Source organism: Salminus brasiliensis, chromosome 5 (genome assembly GCF_030463535.1).
Source record: "Salminus brasiliensis chromosome 5, fSalBra1.hap2, whole genome shotgun sequence".
NCBI lineage: Eukaryota > Metazoa > Chordata > Actinopteri > Characiformes > Bryconidae > Salminus > Salminus brasiliensis.
In genome coordinates this window covers 26,309,478-26,325,364 of record NC_132882.1, presented here as the reverse complement: position 1 = coordinate 26,325,364, position 15,887 = coordinate 26,309,478, and the positions used below count along the sequence as shown (strand labels likewise).

Genomic DNA, 15,887 nt, shown 5'->3' with positions numbered 1-15,887 from the left:
ATTGCCGTCCCCTGCAGACTTTTCGTTTTGCTGTGTGCACAATATTTTCACAACAATTAAATTGATATATGAAGTTGTTCGCTCTGCCTGCGTAATTTGTGATGTCATGGGCATTCTCCATCTATAAAAAATGTGTGTGTGTCTGTGTGTGTGTGTTGGAGCTTCCTCTGGTTTGGCTGAATTCTGGTGAGATGTAAATGTTAAAGGGATTCCAATGTATTCATTACATGACAAACGAAACCCTCCAGCAGCAGTTTGTATTTGTCTTGGTCCTCTGTGTATGTGTGTGTGTGTTGCATGAGAAACAGACATGTATGTGTGTCTTCTTTGTGTGTAGTCTGGTGGGTCTGTGTGTATGATGGATGTGTGTGTGTGCGTGTAGGCACACAGGCGGAGAGAAACAGTAGGATTAGCCTCTAGAGAGCGGGGTCACTGCTCCCCACTGGGAGAACACACTCATCCTCTAGCACCGTCCAGGGACCTCATCAGGACTTTGCTGTCATGGCAACCCCATACAGCAAACAACACACTCCTGGGTCCACACTTATCCGTCTGCTTATGAAGAGCCAGAGAATGAGCGAGAGAGAGAGAGAGAGAGAGAGAAGGGGAGGAGGGATGAACTGAGGCAGAGAGATGGAGAGGTTAGAAAGTGGGAAAGGAGGAGGGAAGATGGTGGTAAATGAGGAGAAGATGCACTGTTTGTTTATTCCTGGTTTGGAATGGATGGACACTGGGTGGTACTGTTATTTACACTGTGCTCCACTGTAACTCTTGCTGTTTTTGAGTACCCAGTGCCCAAAGCCATTCCTGGCCATGCTTATTTATTTGCCGTTGTGTGGTCCAGTAAAATGACTTTCAGAAGTTCCTGGATCTGACCTTGAGGAGAGAGGCCTTGTATGAAGTTCCTTAGAGCAAGAATTCATGCTATTGCTTCCAGAATTCCCAGCTAACATTACAATGGAGTTGAGCGGTAGTTCACTGCAATAAACAACCTCTGGCAACGCCCTCGATGCATAACGTGCTCCCTCCGAGACTTCTTCTGAATCCGTTTCCACTAAATGGCCTCCTAGGTCCAGCACTCAAGGGAAGGGCATTGGGAACTATCCGGGCCAAAACCACATGCACACTGTTTTGAGATAAGCATCTCTGCATCTGCTTTAAGCCAGATCTTTATCTCTGAGCAGGAGCGGCATGACGCAGTGCTGATCGCTTTGTAATCTTGCCAGATCGCAACCACCGTCTGTTCTTTATGTCTCTGTAGCACACTGGTCCAACACTGCTGCTCCTGAATGTAAAGGTCAAGATCGACGGCTGATTAAACTTTGGCCTGCTGAAGTATTTGTGTCACAATTGTCATAGGCATGTTGTCCCAAGCATGTATGTGATGTTACTGGCACTGGCATAGTGAGCCTCACCAGTCTTTCTTTGTTGAGCTTTGTTAAACGTTTCTATAGCAAGTCATGTAATATTCTAGATCAGTGCCCTTAGGTGCAGCTTTTGGACACAGTCCCGATTTTGTGGACTGACTCAATTACATCTCAGCAGACAGCACACACTGTAATTGTAATTAACCGAAATTAAGTAATCCAGTAATTAAAGGTGAGTAAGAATGGATAACTGCATTTATCTTCACATAGTTGAATAATGTGAGTTTGGTACATGGAAGTGGCAAAAACTTGTATAACAGTCTTGAGTTGTTTTCTTCATGCCCCACAATTTGCATACACCCAGCCTACTAGCAAAAGTCCTGCTAGCCCTAGCTAAAGCTAGTGAAGTGGTAAAATGTGTCTGTGACTGTGAAGGGATGGTATATTTGTAGTTAGTTTTCTGAGCCATGTTGCAATGTGAACCCAGCCTCGTGACCGTTGCTTTCCTAGAAATCACAGCCTAGAAAATAGAAAATCAAGCTCAGCGAGCCAGGAACCTAAAGCCGGGTAAGGTGCAGGTAACCCTAGCTCGGGGAAAGCTTCCCTTGGAGGATTGTTCCTTGGGGAAGTACCACTTGGGGAATCGCCACTCAGGGAAATGCTGTGGGTATCCGTGCTAGGCTACATGCTAACTGGCTTTGGTATACAGTATCTTCATCTATCACCACACAGACAGAATAGCATCATAACTAATAAGAGATGAGAATAATTGCAAAAAAGGATTATAATTGTCACAGTGCTGAAAACTAAGCTATGCAATGCAAAATGGCTTCTTTGTGAGCATCTGGGGTGATGTAAGTTCATCAAATTATTCCCCAGCCCATCCTAAGAGGAAAATCAGCAATGTTTTATTATGAGGCGACATAACAGCGTTGTAAATGGGCTTGTCGATCCGAAACCCAAAGTACAAAAACACTATTAATAAATAAGATTACGAAAATTCACTAAATACCGAAAATACTCAATATATAAATAAATGCATTGTATGGCACCTTTAAACCCTTTTCACACTTACAAACAGGACAGTACAGAGACTATGCTTAAGGCTATGCGTCATTCACACATGCAGCCCATAAGTGGTATTTTATCTGGATGTACGTGTTCATACTTGCCATAAACTTCCTGGTAAACAGGCTGTGACGTCCTCGGCATTAACTGCAAGCAGATGCATCATTTCTGTTCACACATGAATCCTCCTGGTAGTTTCCTGGGTATTGTACCAGCATTTTTTCACCTTTTCCTATTTATTTACCAGGAAACGCGCTGCTAATAGCGCATGTGGGAAAGCCGTTTCTTATTTTCTTCAAATGCCAATACATAATTACGTATTTATTAAGTATTTCAATCTTCAGAGAGACAATGCTGGCCCTCAGAATGCTGTTAAATTGCTAAAATGTCTGAAAGCTCAGAAATGTGTGACCCATACAGTACAGCAGCTGATTCCGCCCGACGCCTCCTCTTGCACGTTAGCAGGATGCTTAATCACAAATCTCTGGAGGCTCCAACTGACCTGGCAAACTTACCAAGCTTCTCTAAGGAGTCAAATGAGTGCAGTGTTGACACACTCGGGCAGGAGTGTGTGTGTGTCTCGGTACAAATGCCACGCATGTATGCACACGGCTCTTCTGGGTGACTTCCTTGAGGAGACAAGTTGCGGCATCTGAGCCAGTCGTCACAGATTTACTTGTCGTTGGTCCAGAGTTTATCTGCGGTGCGACGCCATTTTCATCATATGTTACGAGCCAGACTGGTTTTGTGATTTTACCAGTTTGGGAAAGCAATGCAAATGTGACTGACGTTGCAGTGTGGAAGTGCTTTACTCTCTATAGGCTGGGTGGGCATTGTGGGCTGCACAGCATTGTTAATCATTGTTACTGTGTGCTCTGTGTTGACCAGTCACAGCTACAGGTGAATCATAACTACTAACTAAGGGAATCTTTTCAGTCGTTTTGAGGTGGTAAGTCACTCTGAGCATGTACCTATGTTATGGATGAATTGGTATATTTTTCACCTCTTTTTCCACAGAACTGCCAGCTTTTCCAGACTTGAACAGACTCCTATAGCTTAAGAAGAAATCAGCCAGTTTGCATCGTTTTCTGCATAATTGTAAAACAAGAATCTGAATGTTGCAACAAAAACATTAAGATTAAGCAATGAATTTATTCCATGTATTAACGGTACATTACCGTCGCAAAATGTCGGGTGATTCTTCATTTAGGGGACCTTTTATGTCACCAGGTAATAAATCCATGCTATGCTAAGCTATTTGGCTTCTGTGTAAGCCCAGAGGGTGATGTGAATCATCCAATCAGAGCAGAGCTCATCAGATTATTCCTGAGCTCACCATAAAAGGAAAATCAGCATGTTTTGTTATGAGGCCAAATAACAGGGTTGTAAATGGGCTTGTTAAACTGTATCTGGGCCTTTTATTTACCCCATCCAAAGCCACACACTTACCATTAATACACAGAAAACTCAGTAAATGTATATCACCAGTTATAAATTCATGTTTATAACAAATTTAACAAACTTTACAAAATAAATAGCTTAGGCATTAATTATATTATTTATTGCACCATCACAAATTCTGCACTAAAATCAGTATGATTTCCATTTTGGGTCAATGTCTAATACTTTGGCCTCATCCCCAAACTCTGCTCCAATAAAATGATTCAAAAGTAATAAATGAATAAAAAAAAAATCACAATGTGTGTTTTATTAAATGTGGGTCTTTAATGTTTTATTAATGTTTTTATTAAAGACCCAGTGTATTATTTATGTTTTTAGCTATCCAGTTGCATATTTTTAAACAATATATTACCATTCCCAACATTTCTGTCATTATCGCAACAGCCTGTGATTTCTATAAGAAACTTTTTTTTTTTTTTTAAAGGTAACACTTGTTTTTGTCATAACCATGGAGGCAAATACTGACGGGGGAGCATGCCAACCATTAGAGAAGAGTGGCATTGTATTGCCTGGAACAGAGTAAGAAATTCAATGTATTGACCATGATCAAGGAGTTGACTTATTCAGCGTTGTGACCATTTATACCATTATTGCAGTGTTTTACAGAAAAAAGGTAAATATTTTACATATTATTTATATGAACAGTATTTCAAGTGCCCTTTATAGTAGCCATTGAGTCATTTTAGGAAAAGCATGATCTAGGATCTTTTTTCTGAAAACGTGAAAACTCCCTACTGCATCATGTCATTACCAACACAAACATGGCTGTGATGGTAATGACAGGTTTTAAGTTTCAGTATCTTTTTAACAGTCTAGAAATGAAATGCAAACTAAACTTCCTAAAACAATTTTTTACTGTTTGTCTGACATATTGGTCTGCCATATTGGCTATTGAGAGCTCAAGCAAGGGAAAGGATACAAAAGTAAGTGACCATTTGGAATGACCTGGATTTCCACACTAAACCACTTTACAAATACAATATACAATATTTGAATTCTATATAAGGCTTTGCTTTAAGCATGCTAACATTATCGTGACATAATCCAAAAAATGGGCAAATTTGTAATGATTGTTAGGTTAAGATGGTAAAAAGAGCTCCAGTTAAAGAATCACTTGTATGTCAGTTAAAATCGCAATGCTAGTATTTTGTCCATATCAAGCAGTTGTATTGCTCTGAGTATTTGGCACATAAACACTAATCCATAGACTCAGTAGGTTTTAATCTATCATCATAGAGCAGCTTTTGTAACACCAGGGCCATGAGCTGGTTTGCCTTTGGGATATGTGCTCATTATTAAGCAAAGGTCTTAATTGGGGATTGTCATGTAGATTGCTCACCTTGTGCCCTTCCCAATGTTCTCTCTCTCCAATGTCATTCACTCCCAACGCACACACAATTATTTTTTAAGAGGACCAAGCCCTTTCTGTTAACCTCTCCTGCCATGAGAGATTAGACTCATAAGTTAGCTGTGTGTGTCTCTGTCCATTTCCTAATTAAAATGATAGCCATTTGACATAGAGTGAGCTGACAGGCACAGGGTGCGTCGCGAGCATTTGCGTTTAGCCTTATGTAGCTAAAGTTATGCAACACGGTGAAACAGCTTATAGCACCCTTATGGTTGCCTGGAGGTGTGCAGAACTGCACAATAGCTGTTAATTACAATTACAGTGTGCGCTGTATGCTAAGACGTAATTAATTCAGTCCACAAAACGGCGGCATCCAGTGTTTGCAGAAAAACGTGTCAAAGTGTTTCCAAAGCCTAAAGCTGTTTGTAATTGTAACGTTATCTTAAAATCTCCAAGTAAATGTTGCATTTTTAGCAAACAATTGTGTCCATTTGCGCAAAATATATGTATTTGATTTGTGATGTGTGTGCATCCCTCAGTTTGACTTACCACCAAATTGTTTTGTCTATGAATGATGTATTGTTTCTCATTTTTCATCATTTTGCTTTTTTATGTTAAATGGGATCCATCAAGCTTAATCCAACCACACAGTGAAGCAAAATGCACTATTAATGCATAATATGCATAGTAATTAATTATACTATTAATGCAATAAAAATGATTTTAAAAAGGATTGGCACACATGCTAAGTCTGAAACTTGCCCGCAGGGAGAGCTGCAGGAATGTTAGGAAAAAATGTACCATCTGATCGTATGCCACCCCATCACATTTATTGTGAATATGGCATATGTGTATATAAAAATGATATCAGTAAGAATGTTATGCCTGAGGATGAACATATCTTTGGTGTTTTTTGGTGTAGTTTAAAAAAAGTCTTTGCTCTTGATGAAAAGCTTACAAATTGCAACCTGGACATGGTTACAAATACAGCTTTAGAACATAGAATGGAAGAGCAAGAGCTGGTTAACAGTTAAACAGTTAACCTCCAGTCCTTGTTCAGTACAGTGTCATCATGCAGTCGAAACGCAGCAATAATGGAATGATATTCATGTCAAAATGATGTAAAACAATTAAACTAAATGAGTGGAGAAACATAATGAGTGTAGATGCTTCCGGACAGGTGTACTGCATGATGCAATTAAGCAATTCATAAGCTACCATGTTCTGTGGCATGTATGAAAATGCTGAGCAAGGACAGTTAACCTCCATTTAGGATCAGGAGAAAATGAACTAAGTGACTTTGATGGTTTATTGTTAGGGCATCGTTGGCAGGAGGTAAGAGTAGGACGGTCAACTTGGCTACAAAATGAAATGAATTGTTCTTCTTATTTGTTTGTCCAATTTTCAAATATATTCATATTGACAATACCTGCAGTAACTGCTATTTATACAATAGTGTGTCCATTACTGCGCACTCATATTAAACCAGCTGGTCTTAGACTGGAGGCATGAGATGGTTGTCTAAAAATATATCAGTCCTGCAAAAGCCTGTTTTACTTTAAATTGGAGTCATTTTATTGAGTCATATTTTGGTCCATTTATCATTAATTGACACAAAAAAAACCTGCTAGATTCATGCCAAAAAATAAAATAATATAACATATTATAAATATTAGCATATTTCTTTATTACCGACCCAGGCCACTGAGATTGTTCTCCTGGCCAGCACATTTGAGACTTTTAGATTTTATGAATTCAATAAAAAAGTACAGATGCAGTCTGTTGCAATGCAAAGCCAAACAGCTAGGCAGAATGCTTTCGGTGTCTCGCAAAAGCTTGTATCTGCATTTATGGTGTTTTTTTTTTATTATTATTTTTATATTTCATGAATATTTCATGATGAATAGAATAGAAATGCTCCAAAATGACTTGAAATACTTCAATGTATTTTACATTGATTTCTTTTGACAGTTACAAAGGTTTTTGTTTTATAGATACAAGGTTTTGTTTGGACAGTGAGGTTATACTTATACTTTAACTGGCAGCTTATATGTTTATAAGCATTGTCATAATTAGCATTCTGCTCTTAGTGCTCGTCTATGTTGAGTATTGGGTTGTTAGAAAAAGTCTCCCATCTGTAGCAAAGAGTAAAGCAAAGAACATGAGCCATTAAATGCATTCTTGTACATTTCCATACTTTACTAAAGCAGACAAGGGTTGTTGCTCATTTGCATTTAGAGTCAGCAGTAACTTGCTCCTCCGTGTGTTTGGTAGCCATTGTGTTTGACTAACTGGCCTGCATGTAGCTTTAAACACATTCTACATGGACATTTTCCACGTGCATTTGCTTTTAATTTTGACAGCCTTAAAAATGACGACTGCAAAGTGACACCTGCTTATTAGATGCCTCATTACAAAGACGAGTGTTCATTTGAGAGCATGTGCATGCATGGCATGCACAGAGAGAACAGTACAGGCTTGAATTTGATCCCGACACTGACTGGCTCCGTTGGCTCTGCGATGCTATGGGGGGCATTTTTCTGGCATGGTTTGGGTTCACTTTTGCCCTTAAAGAACAGGGTCACTGCAAATCAGTACACAGTTGTTCTGACTGATCACCTTCACCCTAAACATTCCTGTCCTGATGGGAGGTCTCTTCCAAGATGACAGTGCCTCCATCCACAGGGCCTGAGGGGTCACTGAAATGGTTTGATGGGTATAAAAATGGTCTTCACCATCACCAGATCTCAATCCAACTAAACAAGACTTGTTTAATCTATGCCAGGCTGCACTGAAGCTTTTCTAGCAGCTTATGGTGGCCCAACACCCAAATAAGTTATGATTAAATTTGAATGAACATGATTTTATCTATGTTGTTGTGCAACCTACTGATTCTGCTGATTTGGGTTGAGTGCACTGTTTGGTGTTAAATGAGAAATGGTGTTATAAAAGTTAAAAAGTGGTAACTTTTTACAAGCCTAGAGCCACTCCTCCCTGGTCCTATAAATACCATCTCTACCTTGTTCACGTGTCTATGACAAGTCTGCGTGATCTTCCATCACCCCGCCACCTCCTTTTTAACCCTGTCATCAATCATTCTTGGCTCCACATATTAGAGGGGGAACTGGCTTCCTACCACAAAGCAGAAGCCAGCCAAGAAATCATCCCCCCTCTTTTATGGTCTGCTCCCAAATCATCATAACCAAAAAGGCATGGTCTGAACTAGCAAAAATTATTAACTATTAAATTTGAATCACAAAAGTAATGGTACACTGACAAATACTACCCCACAATATGATGAACATTTGCTTTTTTTCATTTAGAAAATGTGTGTAATTTGACCAGGAGTGCCCAAACCTTTGCACAGGACTGTAATTAATAGAATGCAGCTGATGTGGCTCCGCTCCACTGTGAGCATTGTTACAATTTTGCATTGTGATGTATTGCCACAACGTATTCTCACACCCCTAATTACTAACATACCTTGTGTGAACTAGCTGTGCAGTGGCATTTGTACTGGAGTTAAAACCATAAATCTATGAGCAGTAATATTAGTGATATAATAAGTGATGTTCTTGCAGGTTTAAGTATTATTCTGTATGCTGTTGCTGGATCCCTCACTGTATCGCTAGATGTCGCCTAGAATCTCTTCCTTGAACACCTGAATATCAAATTCAGCTATGTGCCTAAACTACAAGGGCTCATAATTCACTCTTAGAACATCAGTCACATGCTTGTAGTATGAACTGTGAGCAGGCTGTATGTAGGTAATCATCTTGCACTCTGTGAGTAGACCTTCTGCATAGCTACCCAGATAGCATGTCTATGTGGGGCCTGTATGGGAAGGCCAGCTAGAAATTCTTGTCCATAGATTCCATGTTGGCTCCACATATGGATGTTCGCCTGGGTCCCACTAGGGTCAGCGATGGGGCTAGGAGGGGTTATACATGGGCCCCATCTGGGTTGTACACTGCACATGGGGCATAGATGGGACTCGTGTGAATTTAAGGTGAGCTGTAATGATGGGGCCCATTTGGGAAGCTCAACTGAATCCCAGTAAAACCACATGTACTGTATTTGACATAATACAGCTCCATACACAACACCTTTCATTTCAGCCAAGCAGCTGCATGATAAACAAGTCAATGATGGGCAGAATAATTCAAATGAGACGTGCTCAGAAAGACAATGAATCCTATTGTTTATTTTTACTATAGATATACATGTTCTAATTGGCAACAGTGCTTTTTTCCAAAAAACTTTTTTCCCCCCACACCTTGAACCTCTTTAGTCAGGTGTTAACGTGTCCTGATTATGAGGACTACAGCTGACAATCTCCTTTGCATTTCTTTTTTTTTTGTGTGTGTTTTTATTTCAAACTAACAATCAAAAAAGGGAGGTCACACAGTTGAGATTTACAAATGTGAAACCTGCTTGGACAAAAAAGAACATATAACTTGTCATATTGCAGCATGCACATCCTAACAGTGTAAAAAATAAATAAGTAAATAAATAAACAGGCACAAAATGATTTGAGGGTCAAAATGTCTCATCATTCTCTGGCCTCAAGGACACTCTAAAAACATCTATACAGAACTCCAAATGCTGACTCAGGCCTTGTTTTGGTCATCTCTATTGGCTAGTGGATAACATTTTTTTAAAATTTATTTTGGAAGCTTGATCGTAGATCAGTTCTTCAGTATTTCACCAGACAAACATTTTTGCACCCTTAACCATTAGCAGAAGTCTCCTAGAATTTGCTCATTGATTTTTCATAGAAAAAAAAGAAAGAAAAAAAAGCAATATAGCAAATTCTACCATTTATAAAATACACCTGCTTGAGATAACTGATATTTGTACATTTATATATATATATATATATATATATATATATATATATATATATATATATATATATATATATATATATTTATTTATTTATTTATATATGCAAAGCATACACAAAAATATGCCTTTTAGTTCCTGTTTCTGCTCTTGTATTGCACAAACTGGTATCTTTTGAAAACATACAGTAGATAGAAAAGTGTCCCTGTGCTTAATTTGCGGATGATAGAATACATATTGTGTGAAACCCCTGTCAATCAGTATTTTGGGGATCAAGGCAAACGTCTAGAATGTGGACAGAGTCGTTTGGTACATTCTATGTACATGTGCTGAGGGGGTTGTTGCAAATTCTGGTCAACATTCAAATACCACAAATACCAAATAGCCAGATACAACAGGTCCTTGTAAGCAACATGATGAAAGCCTTAAATGCCATCTGACTTCATACTGTAGACGTCAGTGTGCACACTCTTATAATTGCTGTTGGACACTGAATGCCCAGCAGATTGTGTGCCAGTGTGGATGCGAACAGAATGTCTAGGGACTTCCATACAACAAAAACAATCCCACAATTTCATTCGGGTGATTTGTTTGTGTTTAGGCTGTATTAGTGCTTAGGAAACAAAGGGTGTATAATCCAGCTGCGCTGCTGTAATTACACTGTAGGTCTTCATGCCTTTTTATTAAACGCATTACCTTGTCCAAATACTAAGGAACGGGTGTATTTGCCCTTTCTCTCCTCATCTTTCTAAAGTAATTGGACTAGACTCTTTGGTTTTGTAAGCAGGTCGAGAGAGAGATGCTAAGCGCTCAACAGAAGGGGGCCTTAGATCCCCTCTCTGAACGTCAAACCAAATCTGCTCTGCTTCCACCACATAGAACCCATCTGTAGTTATTAGATCAAGCAACTAACAGCAACGGCCTCTGCCTCATCCCCCCGACGTAGAAGCAGCACTGTATGGCATGTTGAAGAATGTACACACATACTCGCACACACACACACACGCACAAACAGACTGAGAGACTACCTTACAGGCACTCAGCAGATTGACATGCACACTTTACAGGCAAACACACAACTTTGTTTTTTTACTGTGTAATATATGGCTCCTCTCCTGTGCAAAAGTAATTTCACCAAAGGCAGCTCATCACAAGAATTCCAGTTGCTATGGTTGTTTTCCTCCTTTTAGGTTTGTGTGTGTGTTCAGATTTGAGCTGAACAAAGTGGTGGACAAATATCCAGCTATTCTGGTTGTAGTGTACAGCTCGGAGCACAGAATGTGCCTAAATCAATACCCACATTAACCCACTACAGTTTCCACCCCACAAACTTATTCTGAAGGATAGACGTGTTTCAGAGTTGTTCAGTCCAGGGTGTTTGTTGTGTCACAAATATTTATCGTAGTAGATTATAGATTTAGCGCTTATAGATTTCATTTTATTTTTTCAGGACCTTGTAGAAATGTAATGCAAGCAATCCCCAAAGGTATCTCTTTAAATTCTCAAACTGAGAGCGCTAATTTCTCTCTATGGTATCTACGGAGCTCCGCTGGTGATATCTCGCAAAAAATAAAACTGTGGCCATGACATAGTAAAAGTAGGGGTCACCGCCTAATTATCCCATTCCTATGACTTATGTGGGATGTCACCAGCTGGGCTCTGCCATGCTTGTAAAACATCTCTGGTGTTCAATGATAGGGTTAATCCAGTGTGTTCAGAATGACTCCAGATTAGGGCTGCAAGATATTGGAAACAACTGACATTGCGATATTGTATTTCATATATATATTGCGATACACAGGAATTTTCACCAGATTTCTTCAGTGATCCTGTCATTATGTTAATAATGCACTCTGTATCGAAGACTAGGGTAAAAAAGATACTGGGCAGATCTCTGGTTGATACGTCATAGAATCTGGAAAATGGGAACAGTGCAGATTTTCCTGTTGCATCAAGCAAGTTGTGCAGCCCTACTCCAGATGTCATTGGTATTTTCTCTCTATGAACATGCCGAGCTCTAGTAGTCCTCTTCAGATTCACAAGCAATTGTCCTCCTCTGATGGAACATCTCAGTACATTGTAGAAATCAGGCAATGTTGTGTTGAAATGTGTGGTACTTGCTCATAACCTTTCAACAATGAGGTTTGCTTGTATTACACATTTGAATTGGTGGAAGTGATCCAAGTTCAGACCAAAGGGACTAAAAAATATTATTGTCCACCACAATAAAAAGTGACCGCTATAAATGCTAAAATACACTATTAAAATCATCATCAAGCCTTAAACAGGTTTACTGTGCCTTTTCAACAATGAGGAATCAGTTGCAGTGGTGAAGGGAGGAAGGGGGGCGGCGGGTAAACAGGATTGAAGTTCTACCAGGCACAGTTGGGGTCTATTGCTACAAAAACAGCCCTTCAACAAACCTGCTCACCTGACCTGAAAGACATACTCGAGTGGATTCATCTCTTAATGAGTCTGAGATACAAAACAGATGTGCTGCAATGCTTTGTAGAAAGTAGAAGCTAGGGAGACAGCAAGAGGTTCCCCTTACGAGGAGAGGCAGACGTAACAGAAATGGTGTTTTCCGTTTTTCAAGACACATCTAAGTCAATATTCTGATTTTACCTAAAATTGTACCAAATTATTGCTGAACTCAGTAGGTGCAAAATAAGATCTCGCTTTTCAGCCATACAAAGAAAGTGGTCATCTCTAAACGATGCAGATTCAACATGCAAAAGAAATCAATTCACCAACTGAAAGAAATCTGCTAAACGTTGAAATGTGTGTAGCATGTGGAAAACATCGAAAACAAGCATGCACAGTCTTTTGGTAGCCGTTGATAAAGACAGATGTTGTACAGAAGACTGTTGCTGAGGCATGTCTGATTGTCTTTTACTAGTCTTGATTACACCATCCTGTAACCAGACCAGGCTATTAATAAAAGATCGCTTGTAGAATGGGAACAGAAAAAAAACAAACAAAATAAATCACAGCTACACAACTGAAATCAAATCAAATCAGTGTCAAATATTCCCCACCCATCCTCTTACTCCCCTTCTCATCGCTAGTGACACAACCTGGACAGAGGTAATTTTCATACTTAACCGTATCAAAAAAGTGTTTAAAAATATGAATATGACTAATAACATGAACAAGGCTATATACCACTATTGTCATACTCTTCTGCCTCTTCTACCTAATGCGAACGCTATGGTCAGAAGGAAATCACACCAATTTAAGTAAGACCTTTAATGAACTCAGACGGTCAGGCATACTTTGTAAATGTTGATAAAGTGTATTTCTTTCAGTCTAACATATGGTTATTACATCTGTGATATAACTGCAGGGACTGCTGCAGAATCTCGCTCATGCATATAAACTGTGAAGCAAAGTCGATGTGAGCTGTCTACGTGATTTACACTTCCCCCTTGTATATTCAAACAAAACGTGAACCACAAGAGAATTAAAAACATCAACTTGTCCTACAAAAACCTTGCAGTCCTGATGTCACGTGGGTCACTTGTGCACCAAGACTGAGTTTTGTGTGTTTGAGCTATGTTACATTCTGTAAACAAAAGAAAAAAAGAAAAGAAAAGAAAAGAAAGTCTAAAACAAAGTCTGAGAGCATTTCTTCCTTAACGTTACAGAAATGTCTCACGGTCTCTGTCAGGTTCTGGATACGTTTTGCTCAGGTCACTAATCCTGGACTCTGGAATTAGAGCTTGGAAAAGTTCACTAGTGGCTCTTGTCACACTGTCGTAAGACGGCGGCGAGGAGGTGGAGGACAGATCCTCTTCCTCAGGTCCATAATTCTCCTTCATCAGGGAGGCTATGAGTCCTTCTTTCTCTGGAGGACTTTCGTCCTCTTTGGCAGCTCCCTCCGAGTTGATCTGTCGATATATAAACGACGCGTGCTTCAACTGCCTCCGTACTAGATGCCGTCTGTAGGCCCTCTGTATAACGACAGCCGATACCTCCTCCTGCTTCCGTCGCAGCGTCGTGGTGATGGGCTCATAGGAGATTTTGGATGGATTAGCCATCATGAACTTCTCCTCCATCTGCTGCTTGAGAGCGTCCATTTCTCCTGACTCACCCAGCACACGCTTGGTGAAGGCAAACAAGATGTCCAGGCAGTGAATCTTGTCACCGCTCACCATGGGCAGGTCCATGGAAATCAGCTTGATTTTGTTGGGCTTGGCGATCCGCAGAGGCTCGGACAGCGTATCGGCGAAATCCGAGAGCTTGGCGTACTCAATGAACTGCGTGGCCTCGGGGTCAAACTTCTCCCAGACCTCATAGAACATTTCGAAATCGTCCTCGCTCAGTGGCTCAGTGCTCTCCTCTGTGGCCACGCTGAAGTTCTCCAGGATGATGGCGATGTACATATTCACCACAATGAGAAAGGAAATGATGATGTAAGTAACAAAGAAGGTGATGCCCACTGAAGGGTTCCCACAGTTGCCTCGAGCATTTGTGCCAGTGTGTGGGATGTTGGGGTCGCACTCCTCAGGAGAGTTGTTCAGAATGGGACTGAGCAGACTGTCCCAGCCAGCTGACGTCGTAATCTGGAACAGGCAAATCATGCTGTTGCCAAAGGTCTCAAAGTTGAACATGTCATCGATTCCGCTTTGTTTCTTCACATAGGCAAAGTTTGCCATGCCAAAAATGGCGTAAATGAACATGACCAGGAACAGCAGGAGACCTATATTGAACAGTGCCGGTAATGACATCATTAAGGCAAAGAGTAACGTTCTGATTCCTTTCGCTCCCCGAATGAGGCGAAGGATGCGTCCTATTCGGGCTAGTCGGATCACTCGGAAAAGTGTGGGTGACACAAAGTATTTCTCAATGATATCTGCGAGGACAATACCTGCGGAAAAAGAATGAAAGTAATCAGTATTTAAAAAAAGAATGTAATGCATGAAATATATAGACTTGTATTCACATTAACCGAAAGGCTTTTTAAATGTGTATCTATCTACAGTTATCTCTGTGGGCTGTCACTTCCCAAACATATTGCAACCAACTCAAACTGTCCAACTGTAGCCAAACACACAATCGCCTCTGTCCAGCAAGTGATGATTTACGAGGCGCTAACACAGTTAACCATCCCCGCACTGTTAAACTGTGCCTTTGCTGATTTGTGATCCTCTCTCCATAGACTAAACGTGGGTGGGGGTGTTTAGTTTGACCCACACTATTGGCCACTTGAAATATGGACAAGGAAAGCACTGGGCTACACAACCATACGTCAGCCTTCCGGTTTCCTGAGCTAACAACCGTCGGATGGCTCCAACCTCAATCACTGCCCAATCACCTGAGCTGACAGGCTTGATTGCTGCAATTACCTTCACCTTAACTGAGGCACCCCTTTTTCAGGGATGGTCACTCCATCTGCTGCTAACCCTTTGGCTTTGTTCATTCCCTCATCAGGGACATGTGGAGCATCCACTCTCGAAGCTGGCCAGGGCTTATTACTTAAGCATGGTCTGCCCCTTTCTTGTTAGATATAGTGCTGCACAATTGCATTGAAGGTAGACCTTGATAAGTCAAGCCAAGGGTATGTTGGCTTCACTGTAAATCTTCTCAGTGTGGCTAATGAAGAGGTTTTCCATCCTCCTAGGGGATTCCTTAATTCTGCAGACATTATTATTATTAATAATCAGTATGACCGAGCAACAATAATTACACTGAGGACTGTATCTTTACGTAGCTACAAGGTATCAGAATATTTTATATATTCTCATGGTGTGTTTTTTTTTTCTTTTTCCAATCTGCAATATGAAGTTGTTCATGGC

The 15,887-nt window shown here is 40.3% G+C and overlaps 1 protein-coding gene across 1 annotated transcript in view; it reads right to left on the bottom strand.

Annotated features, from left to right (window-relative positions):
• Positions 1–10,154: 10,154 nt before the first annotated feature.
• Positions 10,155–15,887, bottom strand: part of scn5lab (sodium channel, voltage gated, type V-like, alpha b) — a 150,357-nt gene continuing 144,624 nt past the window's right edge. Inside the window, exon 27 of the mRNA XM_072679988.1 lies at positions 10,155–14,959. Coding sequence (XP_072536089.1) covers positions 13,731–14,959 — 1,229 coding nt within the window. The 3' untranslated portion in view covers positions 10,155–13,730. The remainder of the gene's footprint in view (positions 14,960–15,887) is intronic.